This window comes from Gracilinanus agilis, chromosome 3 (genome assembly GCF_016433145.1).
Source record: "Gracilinanus agilis isolate LMUSP501 chromosome 3, AgileGrace, whole genome shotgun sequence".
NCBI classification, from domain to species: domain Eukaryota; kingdom Metazoa; phylum Chordata; class Mammalia; order Didelphimorphia; family Didelphidae; genus Gracilinanus; species Gracilinanus agilis.
This window is the reverse complement of record NC_058132.1, coordinates 355690929-355714244: the sequence shown is the minus strand read 5'-3', so window position 1 is coordinate 355714244 and position 23316 is coordinate 355690929. Positions and strand designations below refer to the sequence as shown.

At 35.7% G+C, this 23316-nt stretch overlaps 1 protein-coding gene across 1 annotated transcript in view; it reads left to right on the top strand.

Moving 5' to 3' along the window:
• Nucleotides 1-17797: 17797 nt before the first annotated feature.
• TMPRSS7 (transmembrane serine protease 7) overlaps nt 17798-23316 on the top strand; it is a 93808-nt gene continuing 88289 nt past the window's right edge. The window contains exons 1-2 of the mRNA XM_044666785.1: nt 17798-17845; nt 19458-19680. Of these exons, the coding sequence (XP_044522720.1) occupies nt 17798-17845; nt 19458-19680 (271 nt within the window). The remainder of the gene's footprint in view (nt 17846-19457; nt 19681-23316) is intronic.

The window sequence follows — 23316 nt, the reverse complement described above, 5'->3', positions numbered from 1 at the left end:
CAGCAGAGGATTAGATGGATAGAGTCTTAGTAACAACAAACATGAACTTGGACTTCAAGAGATAGTGGAGAGAATTTGGAACTCAAAGTAAAAAAATATTAATGTTTTACATGTAATTAGGAAAAATAAAATGTTATTTTAAAAAGAATAAAAAGAGATAGTAGAGGACAGAAGGACTTGATGTGACCCCAAGGTTCATGGGGTCATTAAACGTAGGACATAGATAAATGACTGAACAACAAAATAAAGCGAAGTGGACAAACTCAGTAATTACTCTTCATTAGAGGTCATCACATAAATTCTGGATGACTACTTTCTGAAAATGCTTTAGAAGAGATTCTAAGTCATGCATGGGTTAGTCTAGATGACTTCCAAGGTCTTTCCCAACTCTTAGATTCTCTCTAACTTTGAAAAATTTTTGAGCAGAATAGTGAAGAATGTGGCATTCAGGAAAAAGTCTGACAGTGTTATGAAGGATATTGGAGTATAAAAGATAATCGTAATGAGAATGATTACTAGAGACAATTATCATCATCAAGACTGGTGGTAATGAGAGTCTATAATAGGGTGGCACATGTGGGAATAGAGAAAAGAGATACAAAACTAAGCCATGTCTAGTTTTTTTCCAGGAGTCATTGCAGACTGGGAATAGATCCTTTCAAGTTGATGGCAATCTCTCTTTTTCTCTGTTTCTCCAGAGGTGATAAAGTATTTGAAATCTGGAGTTCACATGTGAAGAAAGAGCTTCTCTGCCCTTAAAGGTATCAATATACCAAAAAGCAAATAGCAATATGGTGGTGTTTAGTCATTTCAGTCTTGTCCTGACTCTTCATTACCACATTTTGTTTTGTTTTGTTTTGTTTTGTTTTGTTTTTGACAAAGATTCTGGAATAGTTTGCCATTTCCTTTTCTGGATTGCTTTACAGAGAAGGAAACTGAGGTAATCAGGATCAAGTGACTTGTCCAGGGTTACAGCTAGTAAGTATCTAGGGCCAAATTTGAACTCAGGAGAATCTTTTGACTCCAATCCTGATACCCTTTCCACTGCACCACCTAGGGTCCCCTCAACAACAACATAGAGAAATTCAAGAAACCTGAAGGTCAGACTTGCTGACCAGTTAACAAAGATCACTGACTTTAGCTGAATGTGTGGTTCTTGCCCTCACAGTCTGTGTGACTTCTCCACACCTTAATTCGTAGGCTTTATCAAGTGATAAGGCTAAGAAATATATCCTGTTAGCCAACATTCTGATGATAAGCTTTTGTAGATTAATTGTTGGTCCTCAGAAGATAAAGGTCACCAGAGTCATACTCGAAGGTTTAGTAGATGGCCATCTACTGACAGAACATTCTGGCATAAAACCACTGTGAACTCAGGGTCACCTCCATAGCATCATGAAGTTTCAGTGACACATTTTAGATGAAGAATATTGGTTTTATTTTTGACTTTGTATGACTCTGATTTCACTGGTATGAAGAATTCTAGGAGAAATCATTCCGATTAAAGTTTGAAGAGATCTTCTATGTAAATAAAGACAAACTACATATCTTTGTAGATGAACTGAATTGCTATATGACAGGCAACAAAAACAACTTACAGCACTTTCCAAAATTATTCATGGTACTTTCCACTTTGCTTCTAGCCTGGAGTCTAGAAAACCTAGCCTTTGCAAAAGCCAAAAAGCATCTCTTAGACTGACACTGGTGATGCTGCTCTACCTGCATAAACATGGGGCTCAATCTGAGGATTGTGGAGAAGGGAAAGAAAGCAATGTCTTATCTTATCTACCCCTTCTTGTTCTAGCTTTGCCCCCGACCTGCCACCATTTTATTTTTACTTCTCTGATATATTATGATGACACTCTATGCTTTTGAACCAAAGAACCTTGATAGATATACTTGACCACCAATGGGAATAAACTCTTGAATAGAACCCTACTTGTGACCAGACATAGTAGAGAACCATTTGAGGTAGAGATTTTACTTTTTCTAGGCCATTGGTCTATGCTGAGAAAATGAATAGATGCTTTTCTAATATATTCACTCATTTGTCCTTTACGCTTCAAGTAAGAATCAGAAATCAGCAGCAATCACTGAGCAAGATGCAAATAAAAAATGCCATGCTAAGATTTGGGAAATGGCAGTAAAGTTCACCCTATCTACTATATTTTAGAATCTATGCTGAGTCTGTCAGAGTGACTTAGCACGTTTTAAAATATTCTAATAAGATCAATAGTTGTCGTAATGCCAGAAGACCATTTCCCCAGTAAGTTCCTGTCTTACAGTATGTTTAATAAGCTGAAGCTTTGGTCAAGCACAAATTAGTGGCTTAGTTAGTTACAGATGCCAAAAACAGAATCTATGAAAATCAGTGAAGCAGGTCATTATTCTGGGTGTTCCAGCTGCAGTACTACTGCATGGTCATTGAAGGAAAAAATGAATATACTAAAGAGAGAGTATGCTTCAGTTCTACAAGAAATCATAGAATCTTGGATTTAAAGTAGGAAGAGGCTTTAGGGGTCATCTACCTCAATACCTTAATTTTTTAAATTTAAAATTTTATCAATATATGTTGTTTCTGAGAGCATTCTTTTTCTGAATAGATCCCCACCCCTACTCAGGAAACCAATTGTTATAAGATAAGGATAGTGACTGGACCTAAAATTGGGTTTTTATAGGGCTCTCATAAGGCACTTCTGTCAATGCAGATTTCCATCTTTGAAATTCAGACTTAGGGTGGTGCCTAGAGTACCAAGAGTATAAATGACTTGGCCTAAGGTCACACTGTCAGTATGCTTCAGATGTGGAACTTGAACCCAAGTCCTCTGGCTCTAAGATCACCTCTATTCACAGCATCATACTGCCTCATTTGTAATAAAAGATAAGAAAGAAAAAGAAAATTTAATAGGCTTCAGAAAAATTACTAATGTACCAAAAAACTCGACAGTACATGCATTGTTCTTCATCCACAGTTCCTGCCCTTCAATATCATCATCAAACTATTATTTTAAAAATAAATTTCATTGATGTCTGGTTTGAATATTGCAATTATTTTCATTCTGCCCCACCTCTACAAAAACTATTTTATTTCTGACAAACAAAAACACTAAAGCAAACATAATTGCTACAGTGTATTAGGGGTAAAATTGAATTAGGTTTGGCATAAGCATTTTATAAATTAAGTGTCAGGAACCAAGGATTCAAACAAGTGACAACACTTGTTAATTTTATACCCTAGTAGACAGATCCCTGCCTCTTCCATGAAGGGAGATTTTGTTTCATTTTCTCTAGGAATTTTATTGCCAACCTTATCATTTTATAGATGATAAAACTGAAGCAGAGAGGCAAGGTCACTTGTTCAAGGTCACGCAGGTTGTAAATGGAACAGTTAGGATTTGGAACATATCTAGCATGCTTTCCACTTCAACATGCTTGTGTGATTCAATTAAATTATCATTTCCCTAGCAAGGGTAAGATCTTTTTAAATTTTTATTTTTATTGTCATGCAAAACAAACTTCCATATTGGTCATTGTTGTAAGAGCAAAGTTATACATAATCAAACATCAAAATAAAACCAAAAATACCCTGATGTGAAAGATAATACGCTTTTATCTACATCCATCTGGCTCCAACAGTTCTTTCTCTGGAGTTGGATAGCGTTTCCTGTCATAAGTCTTTCAGGATTGTCCCAGGTCATTGCATTGCTGAGAGTAACCAAGTTTTCACAGATAATCATTGTGCAATATTATTGTTACTATGTATGATGTTCTTCCAGTTCTGTTTATTTCACTCTGCATCAGTTCATATAGTTCTTTCCAGTTTTTTCTGAAATCATCTTGCTCATCATTTCTTATAGTCCAATAGTATTCCATCAATAATATGTATCACAATTTGTTCAGTTATTCTCCAATTAAATACACCATACCCTCAATTTCCAATTCTTTGTCACTACAAAAAAAGCTGCTATAAATATTTTTGTACAAGTATGTCCTTTCCCCCATTTTATGATCTCTTTGGGATACTGACTTAGTAGTATTATTACTAGATCAAAAGGTAAGTACAGTTTTATAGCCCTTTGGGCAGAGTTCCAAATTGCCCTTCAGAATGGTTGGATCAGTTCATAACCCCACCAACAATGCATTAGTGCCCCAATTTTGCCACATCCCCTCCAACATTTACCACTTTCCTTTACTATCATGTTGGCCAGTTTGATAAGTGTGAGGTGGTACTTCAGCATTGTTTTAATTTGCATTTCTCTAATCAAGAGGGATTTAGAACATTTTTTCATATGATTATTTATGACTGATTTCTTCATCTGAAAATTTCTTGTTCATATCCTTTGATCATTTGGTCAATTTTTATAAATTTGACTTAGTTCTCTACGAATGTGAGAAATAAGAGCATTATCAAGAAATTTGTTATAAAAATTTTCCCCAGTTTGTTGTTTTCTTTCTAATCTTGGTTACATGCATTTTATTTGTACAAAAACCTTTTAATTTAATATAATAAAAAGTATTCATTTTATATCTTATAGTATTCTCTATCTCGTTTGGTCATAAATATATCCCTTCTCCAAAGATCTGCCAAGTAAACTATTCTGTATTCTCCTAATTTAGTTATGGTATCACTGTATATCTAAATCCATTTTGATCTTATTTTGATATAGGGTGTGAGATATAGCTTTGTACTAGCTTTTGCCTTGCTGTTTTCCAGTTTTCCCAGCAGTTTTTGTTAAATAGTGAATTCCTTTTCCAAAAACTTGGGTCTTTGGGCTTATCAAACACTAGATCACTAAGGTAATTTACCCCTGTATATTGTATATCTAATCTACTCCATTGATCTGCCATTCTATTTCTTAGCCTGTACCAGACTGTTTTGATGATTGCTGTTTCAAAGTAGTTTGTGATCTGGTACTGCTAAGTTATCTTCCTTCACAGTTTTTTCCCATTAGTTCAAGAAGTGTAAGATCTTGAAATAGTTTTGGCAGGAATTTAAGAATTGGTATTCTGACATATTGTCCTTCTATTCTCTTTAATATGAGGAAATTGAGACCTAAGAGAGGTAAAAGTAACATGGCCAAAATCCTACATCTAGTCAATGGTAAAATTTTTATTAAAATAGATGCTTCATGACTCTCAATGTAATTTTTCTTTCTATAAAACAATCTGTAAAACTTTGGAAGATGGAGATAAGCACCACAATGTTTTGTGCTCATTTATGCTTAAAACTGCCAGTCATGGGGACAACATGAGAGAAGACTTGTTCAAGAATCCTACAGATCATGTTTATTGATTTTGCTGAATAAAAATAAAAGAACAATGAAAACAAGTATTATTTAGGATAACCTATTTCTGTAAAGCATCCTTTTACAAAATGCTTTCACCACATTAACTGCATTAAATGGTGAAAATTCTTGCTTTTACAAATTAAGAGATTAACACAGAAAGGAGAAATGACCTGTCCATAGTCAAAGATCTGTAAATGGCAGTACCTAGATTTGAACTGAGGCCAAATGCAGTTTTGTAGAACTAATTGTAGAAATTAAGGTGGTATATAGAATTTTAGAAGAGTAGGGGCATTGATTTCCCCTTCTTAGAACTAGATAAATCTAATTCTAATAAGGTGTTGCTCAAAATCCCCAAAGGTTAAACACATATCTGTGATAAAGGCAGGTACTTGAAACAAAGGCTTCAAGGGACTGACTGAACCTCAGGGTTTCTTTTTTCCCCTTGCCTTTCTCCTTTCTATTCATTCCCACTGGGGGAAAGGTGTAGAGGCAGCTCTGTTCAATTCACTCCTAGCTCAACTCATTCTCCAGACTTCTCTACCTCTTTACCAACAAACTTATTTCTTTTATCTCCTGCTTTCCAGCTCCCTTTTAGATTTTATTTTCCAAAACTGGAATATAACATCCTTTCGAGTCAGGGTAATCTTGTTTTATTGTATTTGTATACAGTCTAGAACAGCTCACTAATACATGCTTAATAATACATAATACATGCTTAATAAATGCTTATCTATTTCTCTAACTTCTGGGGCAACTAGATAACCCATTGTTTAGAGAGGTGGGTCTAGAGCCAGGAAGACTCATCTCCTTGAGTTCAAATCTGGCTTCAGACACTTACTAACTGGATGACAGGAGGCAAGTTACTTAATCTTGTTTGCCTCAGTTTCCTGTGAAATGAGTCAGAGAAAGAAATAACAAACCATTTAATTTCTTTGCCAAGAAAAGTGACCCCCAAGTGGGGTCACAAAGAATTGAATACAACTTAAAAATGACTAAACACCTATCTATATAAAGCATTAAGCAAGGAATTAAAGGGCTTTCTAATCTTGTTATATAGAGATTTCAGATAGAGACAACCTCCTATGTTAGCAAGAAATAAAGGTTAACAAATAAACAATACCTATGGGAATGAGTTATTTTTCTGGATGTTCTATGTTTAAAAAATCTTGGTTTCAGCAGTTTATGTCTTTCCTTTGAGGGGGGTAAAGCCTATTATGGCCAAGGATGGCATCTCCATCTAGTGAAAAACAAAACTGTTTTCCCCTAGTCTAATGACTGAAATAGTGAGGGCCCTACATTATTGAAAGAGGTATCTTTAATGATATAGGCTAAAAGAAATGTCAAAGCCCATCTTTCTTTCTGAAAGAAAAGATGAAGGATCTAGTTGAATATTTTAGCTAAAGTTAGACCCTGGAAAAAGCCAAGAGCCTGAATGCCAAGTTGGAACCAGGTCTGATAAAAGTGGTAGCATATTATCATCATAAGTCAGTGGTAACTCTTCAGTGAAGTAGGAAGAATTTACTTTTATTTTATAACGTGCATTATCTGTGTTTCCTCCTACAAATTTGCTCTTTTCATGTATCTACTCTTCCCATTAATATTGAGTATAATTGTAGGAATGTGTGCCGTAAGTGTACAGAGGAATATTTTTTTACTAAGCTATTTCAGTAAATGGCTTTGTTTTAAATTAATTGTACCATCTGGCTGACTAGTAAAAGTAAACATAGAAGGAGGGCATTGTGAGTTATTGTTTTGAGGGTATACAAACATACAGAATTCTTGGAATCTGAAAAAGCTTGCCTGGATAAAAACATTTGCAAGTAGATAGTGAGGATGTCTCAGAGTGAATCACAAAAGATCTTTAAATTGAAAAGGAAAGGGACAGAAGAAAACTATTTATATCTTTGGACTAATCTAGACACTATAGAGTCCCTTCAATATAGGAAGAAGAATAACAGTAAAGAAAGCCAAAAGTTTACAGGTAACAAAATTAAATGAAATAGCAATAAAACCTATGACCATGGATATCTTTACACAATGACACAGAAAGCAAACCAAGTTATTTTTATAGCCTTCATACAGCTGTACAAGTAATAAATGAGATAAACAACTGATTCTAATGCAAGAAAGCCTATTTGACCTTTTGGATATCATCAGGCTGTGGTAGTATCGGGGCAGCTAGGTGACTCAGTGGATAGTGCACCAGGCCTGGAAACGGGTAGGTTTAAATCTGGCCTCAGACACTTCCTAGATGTTTGACCTAGGCAAGTCACTTAATTCCAATTTTCTAGCTCTTGCTGCTCTTCTACCTTAGAACCAGCACTTAGTATGTATCCTAAATCAGAAGATAAAGGTGTAAAAAAAAAGGCCATGTTAATGAGATACATTCATATGAGGAAATCAAGGAACTAGAGATTGCAGAACATTTGACTGAAAATCAATAGAGAAATAAGCAAGTGAACTTGCTATCATATTATAGAGCAAAAAGAGAAATTTAGAAAATTGGGCATGGAGACATGATATAGTGGTAAGAGGGAGCTTCTCTTATTCATACATTTCTTGGCATTTTCTTTGTCAATAATAATAATAATTTCTTACTTTACTTTAATGATAATTTCATCATTCAAAATGTAGTGGAGGGCTGAGCTAAAAAGAAAGCTTTGTAGCAGTAAAAGTTGAAAAGGCTGTAAGAATCCTTCCAAATCAGTCTTTAAAAAGCTCCTCGAAACAATAGGAGTCAAAAACCAACAACAAGATGGAGAGAGGGGACTCTCATGTGGAAAACAACTTGACAGGTAGGCAGAGGGTCAATTTTCACTGGATAAGAGGTAAAGCAAAACTACTACAATAGCTTCAGAACCTGGACATAGGCCAACTTCAGGATCCAGGGACCCTGCCTGCACCAACAAGAGAGCACCCCACCCTTGAGATCTATACCTTGCAGGTCTAGGCCCTGGTACCAGCTCTTGTTGAGGCCTGAAAGTTTTTAGTGTTTGCACTTTCCAGTCAAGGTGAAGTCCCAGGGCAAAATAGCTCAAAGTGCTGAGTCCTGCAAGCCATCAGCAAAGGAGAAAGAATCATCAGCTTTCAGAACTCCCAGTTCACATGTAAAGAAAAGGCTGGGAAAATTAGCAAACAGCAAAAGAAAAGAAAATTTCTATAGTGACAAAGAGCAAGACATTGAGTCAATAGGGGATGGTGAGATCCAAGTAATCACATGCAAAACTTCAAAGAAAAATGGAAATTGGTCTCAGGTGCTGGAGGAACTCAAAAAGGAATTCAAAAATCAAATTAGAGAGGTAAAAAAAATTGGGAAAAAGAAAAGAATGCAAAAAGAAAATAGCAGCTTAAAAAAGCAAAGTTGCTTAACTTGAAAAAGAGGCACAAAAATCCAATGAAAAAAAGAGTTCCATGGAAAGTAAAATGGACCAAATGGAAAAGGAGAATCAAAAGGTAATGGAAGATAACAGTCTATAAAAATTAGAATTGGACAAATAAAAGCTAATGACTTCATGAAACATCAAGAAATAATAAAACAAAACTGAAAGAGTGAAATGGAAGAAAATATGAAATATCTCTTTGATAAACAACTGACCTAGAAAAATAGATCCAAGAGAGACAATTTAAGAATTATTGCACTACCTGAAAGTTATGATTTAAAAAAAAGTCTAGCCAATATATTACAAGAAATTATCCAAGAAAATTGCCCTGATATTCTTGAATAAGAAGATAAAATAGAAATTGAAAGAATCCACAGATCATCTCCTGCAATAAATCCCTAAATGACAACTCCCAGGAATGGTATAGCCAAGTTAAAGAGTTCCCAGGTCAAGGATAAAATACTGTAAGCAGCCAGAAAGAAAAAATTTAAATATAATGGAGCAATAGTCAGGGTTACACAGGATCTGGCAGCTTCTACACTGAAGGATCAGAAGGCTTAGAATATTATATTCCAGAAGACAAGGGAACTGGGTTTATAATCAAGAATCACCTACCTATCAAAACTGAGTATTTTTTTGAGGGGGAATTATGGTCATTAAACAAAATAGAAGATTTCTAAGCATTCCTGAAGAAAAGGCCAGACTTAAACAGAAAATTTGATGTCTAAAAATAAAATTCAAGAGAAGCACAAAAAGGTAAATAAGAAAGAAAAAATTTGAGGACCTCAATAAGGCCCTTATATTATGTAAGGATCCTAGGGGAATCCTGTAAATGATTATTATACAGCCCCAAGGAATCCTACAGGAGGAGGTGGGGAACAATAGGAGATATTTATGAAACCTCCTATATGGATGTAAAGATAGTTTTACTTAAAGGCTGCTTCTGTGATCTAAACTGCTGCCTATAAACTGTATTGAATCTGCTAATAGGAATGAGCAATTCACTTGTTCCCAGCTGTTGTCATTGATTAATGAGGGAGTGATTGCTTCCCTCAATTAATAATCCAATGGTATGATAACTTCAAGGATAATAAACCTTTATCTCTGACTGCAATTTGTTGGATTAACTCAGAAGGTCAATAGTTATGAATTTCCCTTCACTGGTTGCCAGGTGGATCTCTAACTGACAACTTCCTTGGAACTCTAAGAATAAACCAGGTCTGTGATGGTTTCTCATATCAACTATTTAATAGTAACAAATAAGGTAAAGGAAAGGATTGGAGTGAATTATGAAGGAGAGAGGGATTAAGGGAGGATCCTAGACCTTATCTAAATATATAGATTGTAAAGCAGTTGGTATCTTGAAGCCTGCTTGGCAAGCTGCCTGTCCAGGCCAATAGCCTGACCCTAATAGCTTGAAGGTTTATCTCAGTCCACGAAGATTTGGCTTTTGTAGTTGATCTTCAGGTTGGTGTGTATGTTGGTATGTTGGTGTTGATTTTATAGATGTTGTTTAATACTGAAGCTGAAGACTAACTTCTGGTATCAACCAAAGATCAACCAATGATAGGTGAATCAGTGTTATTAAAGTATTGCTGAAGGTCAGTAACACATCTGACTGCTAATATTAATAATGGTAATTAGGCACAGCTTCAGAGGAAGAAGCTGGACACCTCTCTATCCCTTCAATTTCCCCTAAACTCCTATGAGGTTGTCAGGTCAGCCAACAAAATGTCAGTATATGGTTTGAGTTTTATAACAAGGATTTTTATTTGAGATATTCAAATAATCAGGGAAGCTGATGGAAGGGAAGAGGGTTTTAGGAATCCCTAAATGAAATCTATTCCTAGCTCAAAGTATATAATCCAATAGTTTCAGAATGTTGAGGCTGGGCTGATCCAGGCCCACTGTTCTGTTGTAATTGACACTGCTTGCCTATAGATCAGGGGTTGGCAACCTTTTTGGCTGTGAGAGCCATAAACGCCACATTTTTTTAAATGTAATTTCATGAGAGCCGTACAGTGCTCACAGTGTGCGCTCCTGTAACAGCGCCTGAAAAAAATTGACTTTATGGCTCCTGCAGAAAGAGCCATATCTGGCCCTCAAAAGAGCCAGATATGACTCGAGAGCCATACGTTGCCGACCCCTGGTCTAGATGGTCCAGGTTGCAGCTTGATTGAAGAGAATTGGATAAATTGAAGAAAGTTGGATAAATCTTCTGTAATAATTTGTTGAATAGAATGTTGAATACAGAAATCTTCTGTAATAGTTAATTGACCTTAAATCTCAGTAGTAAATCCTGTAACTTCAAGGTATACTGGTTCATTATTAGGCTAATCAAAAAAAATCAGGAAAGGTTTGTCTTAACCACCCGGATCCCTGACTCAAGACTGAGTCCCAGGACTGGTTTTCTCTCTCCCTTATATAGGGCACAGCCCAACTGACAATAGGTCTCATGCCCTGGCATGGCATCAGGAATCTCCCAAGATTCCAAGTATCCTACTGGCAGCCCTGCCCCCAGACATGGCTTCTTGCAAATCTTGTAAAACTTAACTTACAAAAATGTGATTATATTAAATTAAAAGGGGTTTATACAAACAAAATCAATGCAACCAAGATTAAAAGACAAATAACAAATTGGGGAAAAATTTATAACAAGTTAATAAAGTTCTTATTTCTCAAATATATAAATATCTAAGTCAAATTTATAAGAATCCAAACATTTCCCAATTGATAAATGGTCAAAGGATATGAATAGACATTTTTCAGATGAAGAAATCAAAGCTATCAATAATCATATGAAAAAATGTTTTAAGTCACTCTTCATTAGAAAAGTGCAAATAAAAACAATTCTGAGGTACCACCTCACATCTATAAGATTGATCAATATAACACTAAAGGAAAATGATAAATGTTGGAGTGGATGTGACAAAATTGGGACACTAATGAATTATTGGTAGAGTTGTGAACTGATCCAATCATTCTGGAGGGCAATTTTCAATTATGCCCAAAAGGCCATAAAACAATGTATATATTTGCTCCAGTAATACCATAACTAGGTCTATATCCCAAAGAGATGAAAAAAATGAGAAAGAACTTGCTTGTACAAAAATATTTAAAGCTGCTCTCTTTGTGGTGGCAAAGAATTAGAAATTGAGGATATGTCCCTCAGTTGGGGAATGGCTGATCAAATGGTGTATGATGGTGATGGAATTCTATTGTGTCATAAAGAAAGATGAATAGAATGGCCTCAGAAAGAGCTGGAAAGACCAAATGAACTGATGCAGTTAAATAAGCATATTGAGGAAAACACTGTACACAGTAACGGCAACATTGTGGAACAATCAAATGTGATAGCCTTAGCTACAAATAGCAATAGAATAATCCTGAATGACTCTGAGGGACTTGTGACAAAGAATGTTCTCCACCTCCAGAAGAAAAACTGTTGGAGAAAGAATGCAGATGAAAACATATTAAACCACTTGTTTCTATATGTTTTGGGGTTTTAATTTTATAAATTTATTCATTTACAAAAATAAATAATATGGAAATGTTTTGCATGATAATACATGTATTAACCCATACTGAATTGCCTGCCAGCTTAGGAATGGGAGAGGAAATAAGAAAAGGACACACTTTGGATCATATAACTTCAGAAAACTTAAGTAGAAATTTGTTATTCATATTTTAAAATTTTAATTTAATTAAATTTAAAAAAATTAAAAGGTGGAAGAAACAACACAGGGATATTTAATTTTAGCCCTGATTCTCAACAAAAGAAGAAACTGGTTGCTGGTGTGATAACATGTGTGTGTGTGTGTGTGTGTGTGTGTGTGTGGTGGGGTGTTGGAGAGTAGAAATAGAAGAGTTCATTTACTTCACCTTAGAATTTGTAATAGAGAAGAAGAAAAAAAAGCCTAAAGTAATCTGACAAAAGATTATATTTGATGGGGGAGGGGGGCAGCTGGGTGGTTCAGTGGATGGAGAGCCTGGTCTAGAGAAGTAGGGTCCTAGGTTCAAATCTGGCCTCAGACGCTTCCTAGCTGTGTGATCCTGGGCAAGTCACTTAACCCCCATTTCCTAGTTCTTATTGCTCTTCTGCCTTGGAACCAATACACAGTATTGATTCTAATATGGAAGGTAAGGATTTTTTTAAAAAGACTATATTTGTTAAGAACAGATTGATAAAAATTAGATAGGATACTGTGGACAAAAAATTCACCAGAGGTAGTAACTAGGAGGAGTAGGAAATTCTCAAGAATGAAATTCTAAAGACAAAATAAAGAGAAAGAGAGAGATTAAGAGAAAGAAAGGTGGGGAGAGAGGAAGGAAGTATTCTGATGAGGAGGAGAAAGTGGATTGGAATATTGTCTCTGTGCTATTGGGAAAGTTGATTAACCTTTCTGAGTCTTGGCTTTCTCATTTGGAGAATGAGGGAGGTGGAATAAATCACTTCTGAGCTGATTTCTAATTCTAGGTATATCATTCTATAGATCATCTAATGTGATCTTCTTAGGGGGAGAGAAAAGAGAAAGGTATTTTATTGGCTTTTTAAATTTTTGATAGTTCTTAGGTAGGAATTCTCTTGTCTTGGAAAAATCATTAAAATTTTTCTTAGAATTTCAGTTTTGTTTATCAGTGTATTGTCCATAGTATCATTGAAGAAAATATCCTTAAAATCCTTGGTATTACTTTCGTAAATTATAGGAAGGTAAATTAGCCTGATGATGAGAAAATAATATGGTAGAAAAAGTAGTGGGCTAGGAGACAATAAATCTGGGCCCAGACCTGGATTTTATGTTTTATGATGGTTAGTCAGTCAACAAAAATTTATTAAGTACCTATTATGTGCCAGGTTTGCGCTAAGTGCTGAGAATACGAATGCAAACAGAAGGACACTAAGCAGTCTTAAGGAACTTCCATTCTAATGGGGAAGACAACACATTAAAGGAAAAGCTGAAAGGGGATAAAGAGAGGAACTATAGGTGCGAGAAAATGCAGAGTTCAGTTTGAAGAGGAATGAATCTAGACAGAGCTATCCAATGAAAGGGAGAGAGGGCTAGGGAAGAAAGTATTTTGGAGTTGTGCATTTCAGGGCTAAAGTGATATTCCATGATGAAGAGATCTTTGGGGAATGATGGAAAAGTCTAAGCCCAGAGACCAAAGTCCTGGAGATGAATATCCCTTCATTTCTCTCTGCTTCACTTTTTTTTTATGGTAACCTGACTTTGGGCATGCTCAATTTGCCTAACATGGAGCCCTCTGTGACCCCTACCAGAAGGATAGATAGATACCAGAAGGATAATCCTCCTTGATTCCTGTCAGCACCTCTAAAAACTGTGTGAACCCTACTCATACTTTTTCCATTTTTTCAGCTGTGTTCCCAGCTTCTGTGCCCAGGTCGGATGTCCATGAATTCATCTGGTGAGAAGAGGAAGGCACTTTCCCATGGTCTCCTTTTACCTCAAGAAACCGGCTTAGACTGTTTCTGGTCTGTGTTCTTGGTGTCAGGGGTTGGAAGTGAGCCCCACAGGAGCAGGAGTTTGAGCTATGGTGACTTTGAAGCAAATATTACAAGTGAAGTAATTCAGCCAGCCAGGCCCTCATGGAAATCCTGAGAAACAAAGAAGCCTGGGATTCAAGTGCCTGGGAGGAGGGAAAGGGAGATTGAACTCAGAACCGGGACTGTGTTCTAGGGAAACTGAGCTAAGCTATGAACCTAAACTTTCTCCTTCCAGAGACTGAAGTAGTACTCAGGGGAAAGGGATTATGCCTCCTACTTACTGAGATGAGTAAATTTGTATATTTTTAATTATGCTTTCTGAAGTCAATATGTCTTCGCAAAAGTTCCACTATGTAATATATTCACCTGTAAAAAGTTTTGGATATATTAGAAGCCTAAGGCATCTTCTAACATCCAAATTTTCTGATTATATAGGATAAAATAAATCAATCCAGTGAATGATGCTATTTTATAGTGCAGAGCATGTTTATATAATATGTAATACATATATAAAATATAATATAAATAACATATGTGTATATATACAGACATAGTCATGCACATACATATATATACATACACATATATTGTCTTTCAGTCATTTCAGTTGGGTCTGACCCTTTGTGATCTTGGCAAAGATACTGGAATGGTTGGCCATTTCCTTCTCCAGCTTATTTTGCAAGTGAGAAAACTGAAGCAAGAAGGATTAAAAGACTTTCTCAGGGTCACATAGCTATTCTGATATTAGTCTTAGGCTGAATTTGAACCCAGATCCTTCTGACTTTGGACTCAGCACTTGCTCTACTGTATCATCTATCTGTCTTTCTAATTCTGTCTGTCTCGCTTTCTGTCTCTTTATACACACACACACACACACACACACACACACACACACACACACACACGAAAGCAACCCATGTTAGTAGAGTTTAACTCAAGGGTCTAGTAAAATCTCATATTTAATATAGCTCTTTAAAGGTTACAAATCAATTTTCTCATAACAATTCTTTAAAATGGGAAATACAGTTATAATTATCTCCATTTTGAAGATAAGAAAACAGGTTCTCAATGGTAGAATGACTTTCCCACTGTCTAATAGCTGACAACTAATAAGCCACAGTGCTTAGATTTGCTTGGAATTATTCCTTATAACTCCAAGTTCAATTTTTTTCTTCTACACACCATTCATCTTACTAATATGAGGAAGAAAGAGGCATAGAGCTAAGAGACTTGGACAACAGAAAATGATGGAGTTTGGCAGAGAACACAGACAGAAGGCCTAAGAGTTGCACTTCCTTGGGGTAAAGTATATTTCTGGCTGCCAAGAAATTAAATGTTCCCATAGGACAATTTAACCTATGAGAGAAATATGAAAAGATGGTTATATTAAGAGATTTGTTATTCTTTTCCTCTTTCTTTCCTCAGATTTTCTTCCTTATTTTTTTCAACACTTAAAATGCTAGATTAATTTTGATTAATATCTTTCACCTCATCCGATCTATAGTCATTGCTCTCATTTTTTTATTATGATTTCCATTTTGTCTCTTGATCTTTTCAACTTGACTTAAAAAAAAAACCTCAAACCCTTATTATTGGAAACAATAGTGTACTAATTCTAAGACAAAAAAGCTGTAAGGACTAGGTAATGAGGGTTAAGTGCTTTGCCTAGGGTCATAGAGCTAGGAAGTGTCTGAGGCCATATTTGAAACCAGAAACTCCTATCGCTAGGCTTGGTTCTCAGTTCCCTGGAAGTTCACTAGCTAAGCCACCAACTTGACTTTTAAATGTTGGCTTTTATTGTCCTCTGGGAGGGTGGTACCATAAGAAATAACCAACTGGTTAATTTTTTTTTTATAGTATTTTTTTTTATCCTGGGACTCCATTCTAGGAGCATAGGGCCACAACCAGTAGGCAATGGGTCGCTCAGGGTCACCCAGCTGGGAAGTGTCTGAGCCCGGATTTGAACCTAGGACCTTTCGTCTCTAGGCCTGGCTCTCAATCCACTGAGCTAGCCCAGCTGCCCCTCCAACTGGTTAATTTGAGAAAATCATGAAAAAGGGGGCAGCTGGGTGGTTCAATGGATTGAGAACCAGGCCTTGAGATAGGAGATCCTAAGTTCCAATATGACATTAGATACTTCCTAGTTATGTGACCCTGGGCAAGTCATTTAACCCCCAATGCCTAGTCCTTATTGCTCCTCTGCCTTGGAGCCAATACATAGTATTGATTCTAAGATGGAAGGTATAGGTTTAAAAAAATAATGAAAAACCTACATATGAAATTATGAAGAGTAAAACAAGTAGAACCAAGAGAACATATACAGCAACAGAAATACTCTTTGAAAAATGACTTGTATATTTCCACCTCCAAAGAAAAGAACTGCTAAATAGAAATAAGTAAGACATGGTTTATAGGTAGAGAGATAGAGATATAGATATGCATGTCTAAAATATGTATTTTTTTTTGATGCCTACTCTAATGGAGACAAGGGAGAGAGAGAAGGAGTTAACTGGATATTTTCATGTAACAAACAAATAAATAATATTTTTTATAAAATAAAAATAAAATGTAACCAAAGTCAAAATTTTTTAACATTATGGATGAAATATTTAAAATCATTCCATTCCGTTAGGTTGATAATTACCCCCTCCATCCAACCATAGTAAGTATAGTAGTAGGTCATTGTGGTTGTAATGGAGAGAAAGGGAACCAAGGTCTGAATGACAGGTTGAAGATGGAGAATAGAAGGTTCTTGTACTGGATCATATGAGCTAGTCCCTTGTTGAGTACATCAAGAGAAGGATGGATTGGGTCCATGGTGTTCATTGAACTCCTTCTTGAGGGGTTGTTAACTTGCCCCGGGTCCATCACACAGCCAGTATTGACAAAGAAGAATCTTGAATTCAGATCTTCTTGGTTCCAAGACCAGCTTTTTACCCATTACTCCATACTGCCTCTCAATCTTCCAAAGAAGGATCATATTACAAGGTCTTTTGTGTGGATCAGATAATAAGAAAAGGTATTTCTTTTTTTTTACATTTTCTAACCAATTTTAAAGTCTGGAACAATGTCAGAAAGCACATTAAGTTTACTGTACCATATCTAAACTCAGAAAGTATAATTTAAAAACTAGCACAATTGGTTTATGTGATACTGTTAGGTTTCAAGCTAAATTAAATGCAGAGTTCAGGGACCCAACTTACCAATTTCATGTTTGTGTTCTTATGTGTGGTACCCAAATAATGCATGTGTGTGCATGTGTGCGTGTGTGTGTGTGTGTGTGTGTGTTTTCCCCTCACATCGATAGCAGCATGCTTCAGCTTCCAAATGGGAGCAATCAACATAAAACCGAGATCGTAAATGGAAACTTGCCTAACCAACTTCAGTTTTTGGGGCACAAAGCAATTTGCCAGGTCCCTTTAACACCCCTTGTGGAGCAGTGAGACAGATGCAATTACAGAACTGGAAACTACTGGATGTAAATTGATGCCTTGCCCTGAGTGATCTCTTGAATGCTGTTGCTGATTCTCCCCAGGACAGGAACTTGGGGACACAGTAAGAGAGTTAGGGGGCAAATTTGGCTTTGGAGCAACCCTACCTGCGAACTTGAGAAGAGTTCCCCTAAAATGGAGAAACCCAACAGTGATGATTCAGCCAAACCTTCTGACTTGAATGTAAGTAACATTTGAAAATTTGTTCTCTTAGCTGTCAAAGGTCTGTTTTTCACTGCTGCCTGCTCATCAATGAGGGCTGCACCACCCTTCTGAATTGCTGTCAGCTTGTGCCAAAACTTTGTCACTGGCAATTTGTTCACAGCTGTGCATTGAAAACGACACCAAATGTGTACTGATCTTTAGGGAAACTCTGCATTTAATAAATGTCAGGGTAAGCTGATGGGGGCAAAGCCTATCTTTGATGTGATTCCATATGAAACCCAACAGTGAGACAACCTACATGTTGAAAGCATCACAGGTATAGGTTTTGGGAGAGTTTCTTCTTTGGGTCATTTAAAAGATGTTTGGAAGGGAGTTTTATTTTGATGAGTCTAATCCCTATCCTATACTGGCTATTTTTTCTCTCTAGAAACAGTATCTTCACCTCCTTCAAGACACAGCAATAGATTAGGTCTACTCTCGTTAAATTTCAACTGGATGACTATAGTCCACATTCTACTGGACAAGGTTGTTTGGCAGGAAGAATGAGACACCAATGAATAATTTAGAGTACTGAGCTACAAATTAGCCCATTATGAATATACATAATAAGAACTGGGTTTATTAACAGAACCAAAATGAATTATTATTTTTAGAATTCTTATTCTTTTTTGGATTAGCTTTTATTCTAGGCTAATACATTTAATCCTTTTATCATTAAAAGTGTTGCAGTTGGAAATCATTTCATCACTGAGCTTCATTTACATTGGCATATATAAATAAATCTCTTTGTTCAAGGCACTCGAAGGTCCTTCTATATGTTATTCTATAATTCTCACATTGTGAGAGTTAGGGAAGACTGAGGGAAGATAACAGAGAGGAAGGGCAATGGCTCAGTGATAAATAACTTATTTTTTTTGTCTGTGCACGGCATATTTTTATTTACTCAGTGGTTTTTTCCAAAGTAGTCTTTGATAGTTTCTTGTTTGACATCCCCATTTTAATGATTAGGAAACCAAGGCTTAATGAATAACTCAAAAGAACATAGTACCAGTTATAGAATTATGAGGAGGCTTCATGTGTCTTCTCTACCAAACGCAGCATTATCTGTAAATTATTAAATTTTTCTAGTAGCAAAAGATTCTGCTATAACCAGAATTAAAATGACCTATTTCACTAAAAAATGAGATTTGAAGTTTTTTGTTGCTGATGGTTTCCTTTACTGAGACATGGCTCTGCATCCATAGACAGACCAAATATCATATGACTCTATGTAAAAAGCTCTAGAATAGAAGCTGGAGAGGCTGGGTTTATATTCATTTATATAAGTAAGTTCTCTTACCTACTTCCTACGTGATACTTGGGGAAAAGATTTTACCTCTCTGGACCTCAGTTTCTTAAGCTACGAAATAATCAGGTTGGACTACATTGCCTTTGAAGACTGTTTCCAGCTCTAAATATGATCCTAGAATCCTTAACCTAAAGAAAATAAATATACAACCAATACTTTCACCTTTTAGCCCTTAACTTTTAAAGTCTTATGCCAAAATTTCCTCGAATTGGTATTTTGTCCAGCTGCTCCTGATATGTATTTCCATATAGAGATATAGTTTTCCTTTTCTTTTTTTTCAAGGTATCAAATATCTCTGCCCAAATGGTGACGCCACCAGAGAAGCTACCAGTCAGGAAACCACCACCCAGGAGGCCACCCAGAAAACCCGTTGGCAAAGTCAAACCTAAGAAGAAGAAAGCCAAAAAAGTTCCCTTTTGGAACATCCAGAATAAAATTATTCTTTTCACAGCATTTTTAATCATCCTAGCAATAATCACCTGGACTCTACTATGGCTCCATATAAGTGAGTTAAAATGTGTGCTCATGGCAGTTGAATGCATTGGGATCAATGACATGCTATCATTGTTGGGTCCTAAAAATGTATGTAGTGTGTGTGTGTGTGTGTGTGTGTGTGTGTGTGTGTGTGTGTGTGTGTACTGTAAAATTCTATACCTTTTCCTTTTAGGATTCCTTTATCCCCTAAGTAGACCTTAATATTGAGGTAGAGGAGGAACTGGAATAGTCTGGACCCTATTTCGCCTCAACTTTCAAACTTTAACTTTTAATGTTATTTTTAATGAATACTTTTGATAAATATTTAAAAATGTATAAGAGTATTACTTTTGAATCTATTTCCTCTCATCACAGTGCATTGCTTTCCAGTTAGGATAAGATGTTAAACCATGAAATTAAATAGTATTGATAATAATGAATAAAACTAATATTGCCCTTTAAGACTTGCAATATATTTTATATACATTATCTTATTTGAGTAAGGGAAGCATGCCATTTATGATTATCTTCATTTTACAGACTAGGAAACTAAGACTCGGGGTTATATACTTAGGGTCACAGGATCACACATCTAATTAAGAGGCAGAGATGATATGTGAATCTAAGAATTTCTGATTCCAAGTCCAGAACTCTACACACTAATCACTATAATACATTGCCTCAAAAAAAGCTAAAGGATAAACTATATTGCTCATAAGCAGAATGTTCCCTTTTAGTGGGCAATATTTTATTATGTCTTTAAACCAAGAGGACCAAGCACAGTATCTCACACATATTATGTCCTTTATTTATTTATTTTAATGATTACCTTCTGTCCTAGTAACAATTCTAAGACAGAAGAGAAAGGGCTAAGCAAATTGGGTTAAGTAACTTGACCAAGGTAACACAGCTACATAATATTTTCTTTAAAAAAGTTTGGGAATTCCATGAAAAACTAAAGAGAAAAACATTATCATAGCTCTTACAACTCAATGTGTAAGTTTTCTGTTTTGGCAACAATCTAGCATAAATTTTGCTTTCTGGCCATTTCCTTTTTTCACAACAGTCCTCATGAATCATGGATATGATGACGGATTCTCAAAGGCAATGACTATACTGGCAAATAGCAGATATTGGCAGGTCCCACTATTCTGGGAAAGTTTTGATTATAGTTCTACCTGTCTACCTTCTACAAATAGTTGAGTTAAATTTGGAAAGGCTCATTACTGGAAGTTTGGCTTCCAAATGACACTTTGTTTTGGCTTCTAAAATTTTTGAAACTTTGTTAAATCATGACAGAGACTGTGATATGTCAGTAGAGGGGAATTTCCACAATGATGAAATTAGAAACCCTTTGAAAGAAATATTTGCCTTATGGGTGGATAAATCATTAAAATTTTGCTTTTTGACCAAAGTTCCATACCTTTTATTTTTTTATATAGCAAAGTATAGTTTTGTTTTTTATTTCAAGCAGAATGAAAACCCCTAACTTATAAAATGTAAATTTCAATAAGGAATACTAGACTAGGAAGGGAAATGAATATGATACAATCTTTTCTCTCTCACTTAATGCAAGCACTGATTTTGTACAAGTCACAGCAGACTTCAATTTTTATTCTTATTATTGATATTGTTAGGAAGATTGATTTGAGTTTAATTTCAGTGGCTTTATAAGCAAAGGTTATTAACTTGGGGTCATGAGTTTTAAAAAAATTTGAGAACTCTTTCTCACTGTAATTGATTTGTTTTGTAATCCTAAGTTTTATTTTATGCATTGAAAAATATGATTCTCAGAAAAGGTCCATAACTTCCAAGGAGGTCTGTAGCATAAAAAGAGGCAAAAATCCCTGTTCTGTGGTGTCACCCCCAAAAATGTCTTTCAAAAAATAAAATTTTACTAGCTGTGTGATTTTGGGCAAGTCACTTAACCCTCATTGCCTACCCCTTACCATTCTTCTGCCTTGGAACCAATATACAATACTGATTTCAAGACAGAAGATAAGGGTTATAAATAAATAAATAAATACAATTTTAAGAGAGTTTAATAGAAAGAGCACAGAAATGGAGGCTGAATATTTGGCTAGAGTCCTATCTTCTTTGAATATTGATCATGAGATATAAAATAGAGATGATATTGCTTTCACTTATAGTTGAATTTAAAATTCAAGTCTGATGCCTCATTGTTGTGTAGGAGTAACTATAAATTCTTGAAGGTCAAAGAGTTTAAGCTCCCAGAGGTCTAGAGGCCAATTTATTGCTTTCTCTTCCTTTCTTCTGCTCTCTTCACTCTTCTAGACACACAGATACCATCTGTTTATTCTTTGATATGTCAGTGGACCTAGCTTATCCACATGGGCACAATGTTGTATCTCTAATGTACAAAAGGCAATCTATCAGCATTTGTTCATCCTATGTGGATGTTGCACATTTCCTTTCAAAAATGATCATGGTGGAAAGTCAGGGAATCCACCAATGTTCATGGGACCTTTTTGTAGCTCTCTTATGGAAGTACTAAGGGGATTCACAGTTACTTCTCTCTGTACACATCTGCTATTTCCTCCTCTTACTACATGATCAGATTGTTACTCTTCCAATAATATATCTTCTGATTGACATGTTTTATGCTATCATTTGTACATGTTTCTTTGTTGTTAATATCTCCAACCTACTCATACCATCATGTGTTTTTCCATTGCCATTTGTGTGACTCTTAACTTCAATTCTTTTTTTAAAAACCCTTACCTTCCTTCTTAGAATGATACTATTACTTCCAAGGCAAAAGAGCAGTAAGACCTAAGCAATGAGGATCAAATAACGTACCCAAGGTCACACAGCTAGAAGGGTGTGAAGTTAAATTTGAACTCAGGACCTCTTGTCTCTAGGTCTGGTTCTCAATCCATTCTTAAGAGACTGGGATATATCATTACATATAAATAGATACATACATACATATAGATCTATATACAGATATATCATAATATATCATGACTAATATGTATCATAATATACCATGACATATATATACATATATATGTCTTTGTCGTCATCATCAGAATACTGATGTTAAAAAACTGGTGGTGTTTTAGGGAGAAGCAAAAGGGTTCTTCCTGAATCTAGTTCATTGACATGAATAGTATCTAAGAAATATATTCCAATGGACCAGCTTTAGAATAGCTCATCTGACTGCATATCATAGTCTAAACCAGTGATGGACAAACTAGGGTCCTCGAGCCAGATGCAGCCCCCTGAAATGTTCTATCTGGCCCCTTGACATTATTCCTAATCTGACTAATACAGTGAGTAGGAAGCAATACATTGAAACTTTGAAAGAGTTGCCTTAGAAATAGACTGACAGATGAACATTTCCTTTCCTTTGGCCCCCTCTTTAAAAAGTTTGCCCATCACTGGTCTAAACAATGGTTATTCTTAAACCACTTAATTTTTCCAATGTGATTAGTTAGGTCAAATGCTTTTAAGTGAATATGCATCTCATTTAGAAATCTCTGCATTTTTCCCAGAGGTTGTACATTTAGTCTGAAAGACCTTACCATTATAAGGAGCCATTTTCTATTTGGACTATGTACTGAACATTTTCCATGACAGTCAACATATATTTCTAATAACTCAATTAATAACCACAGGGTCATTGAACAAAACTCTTTTTGTT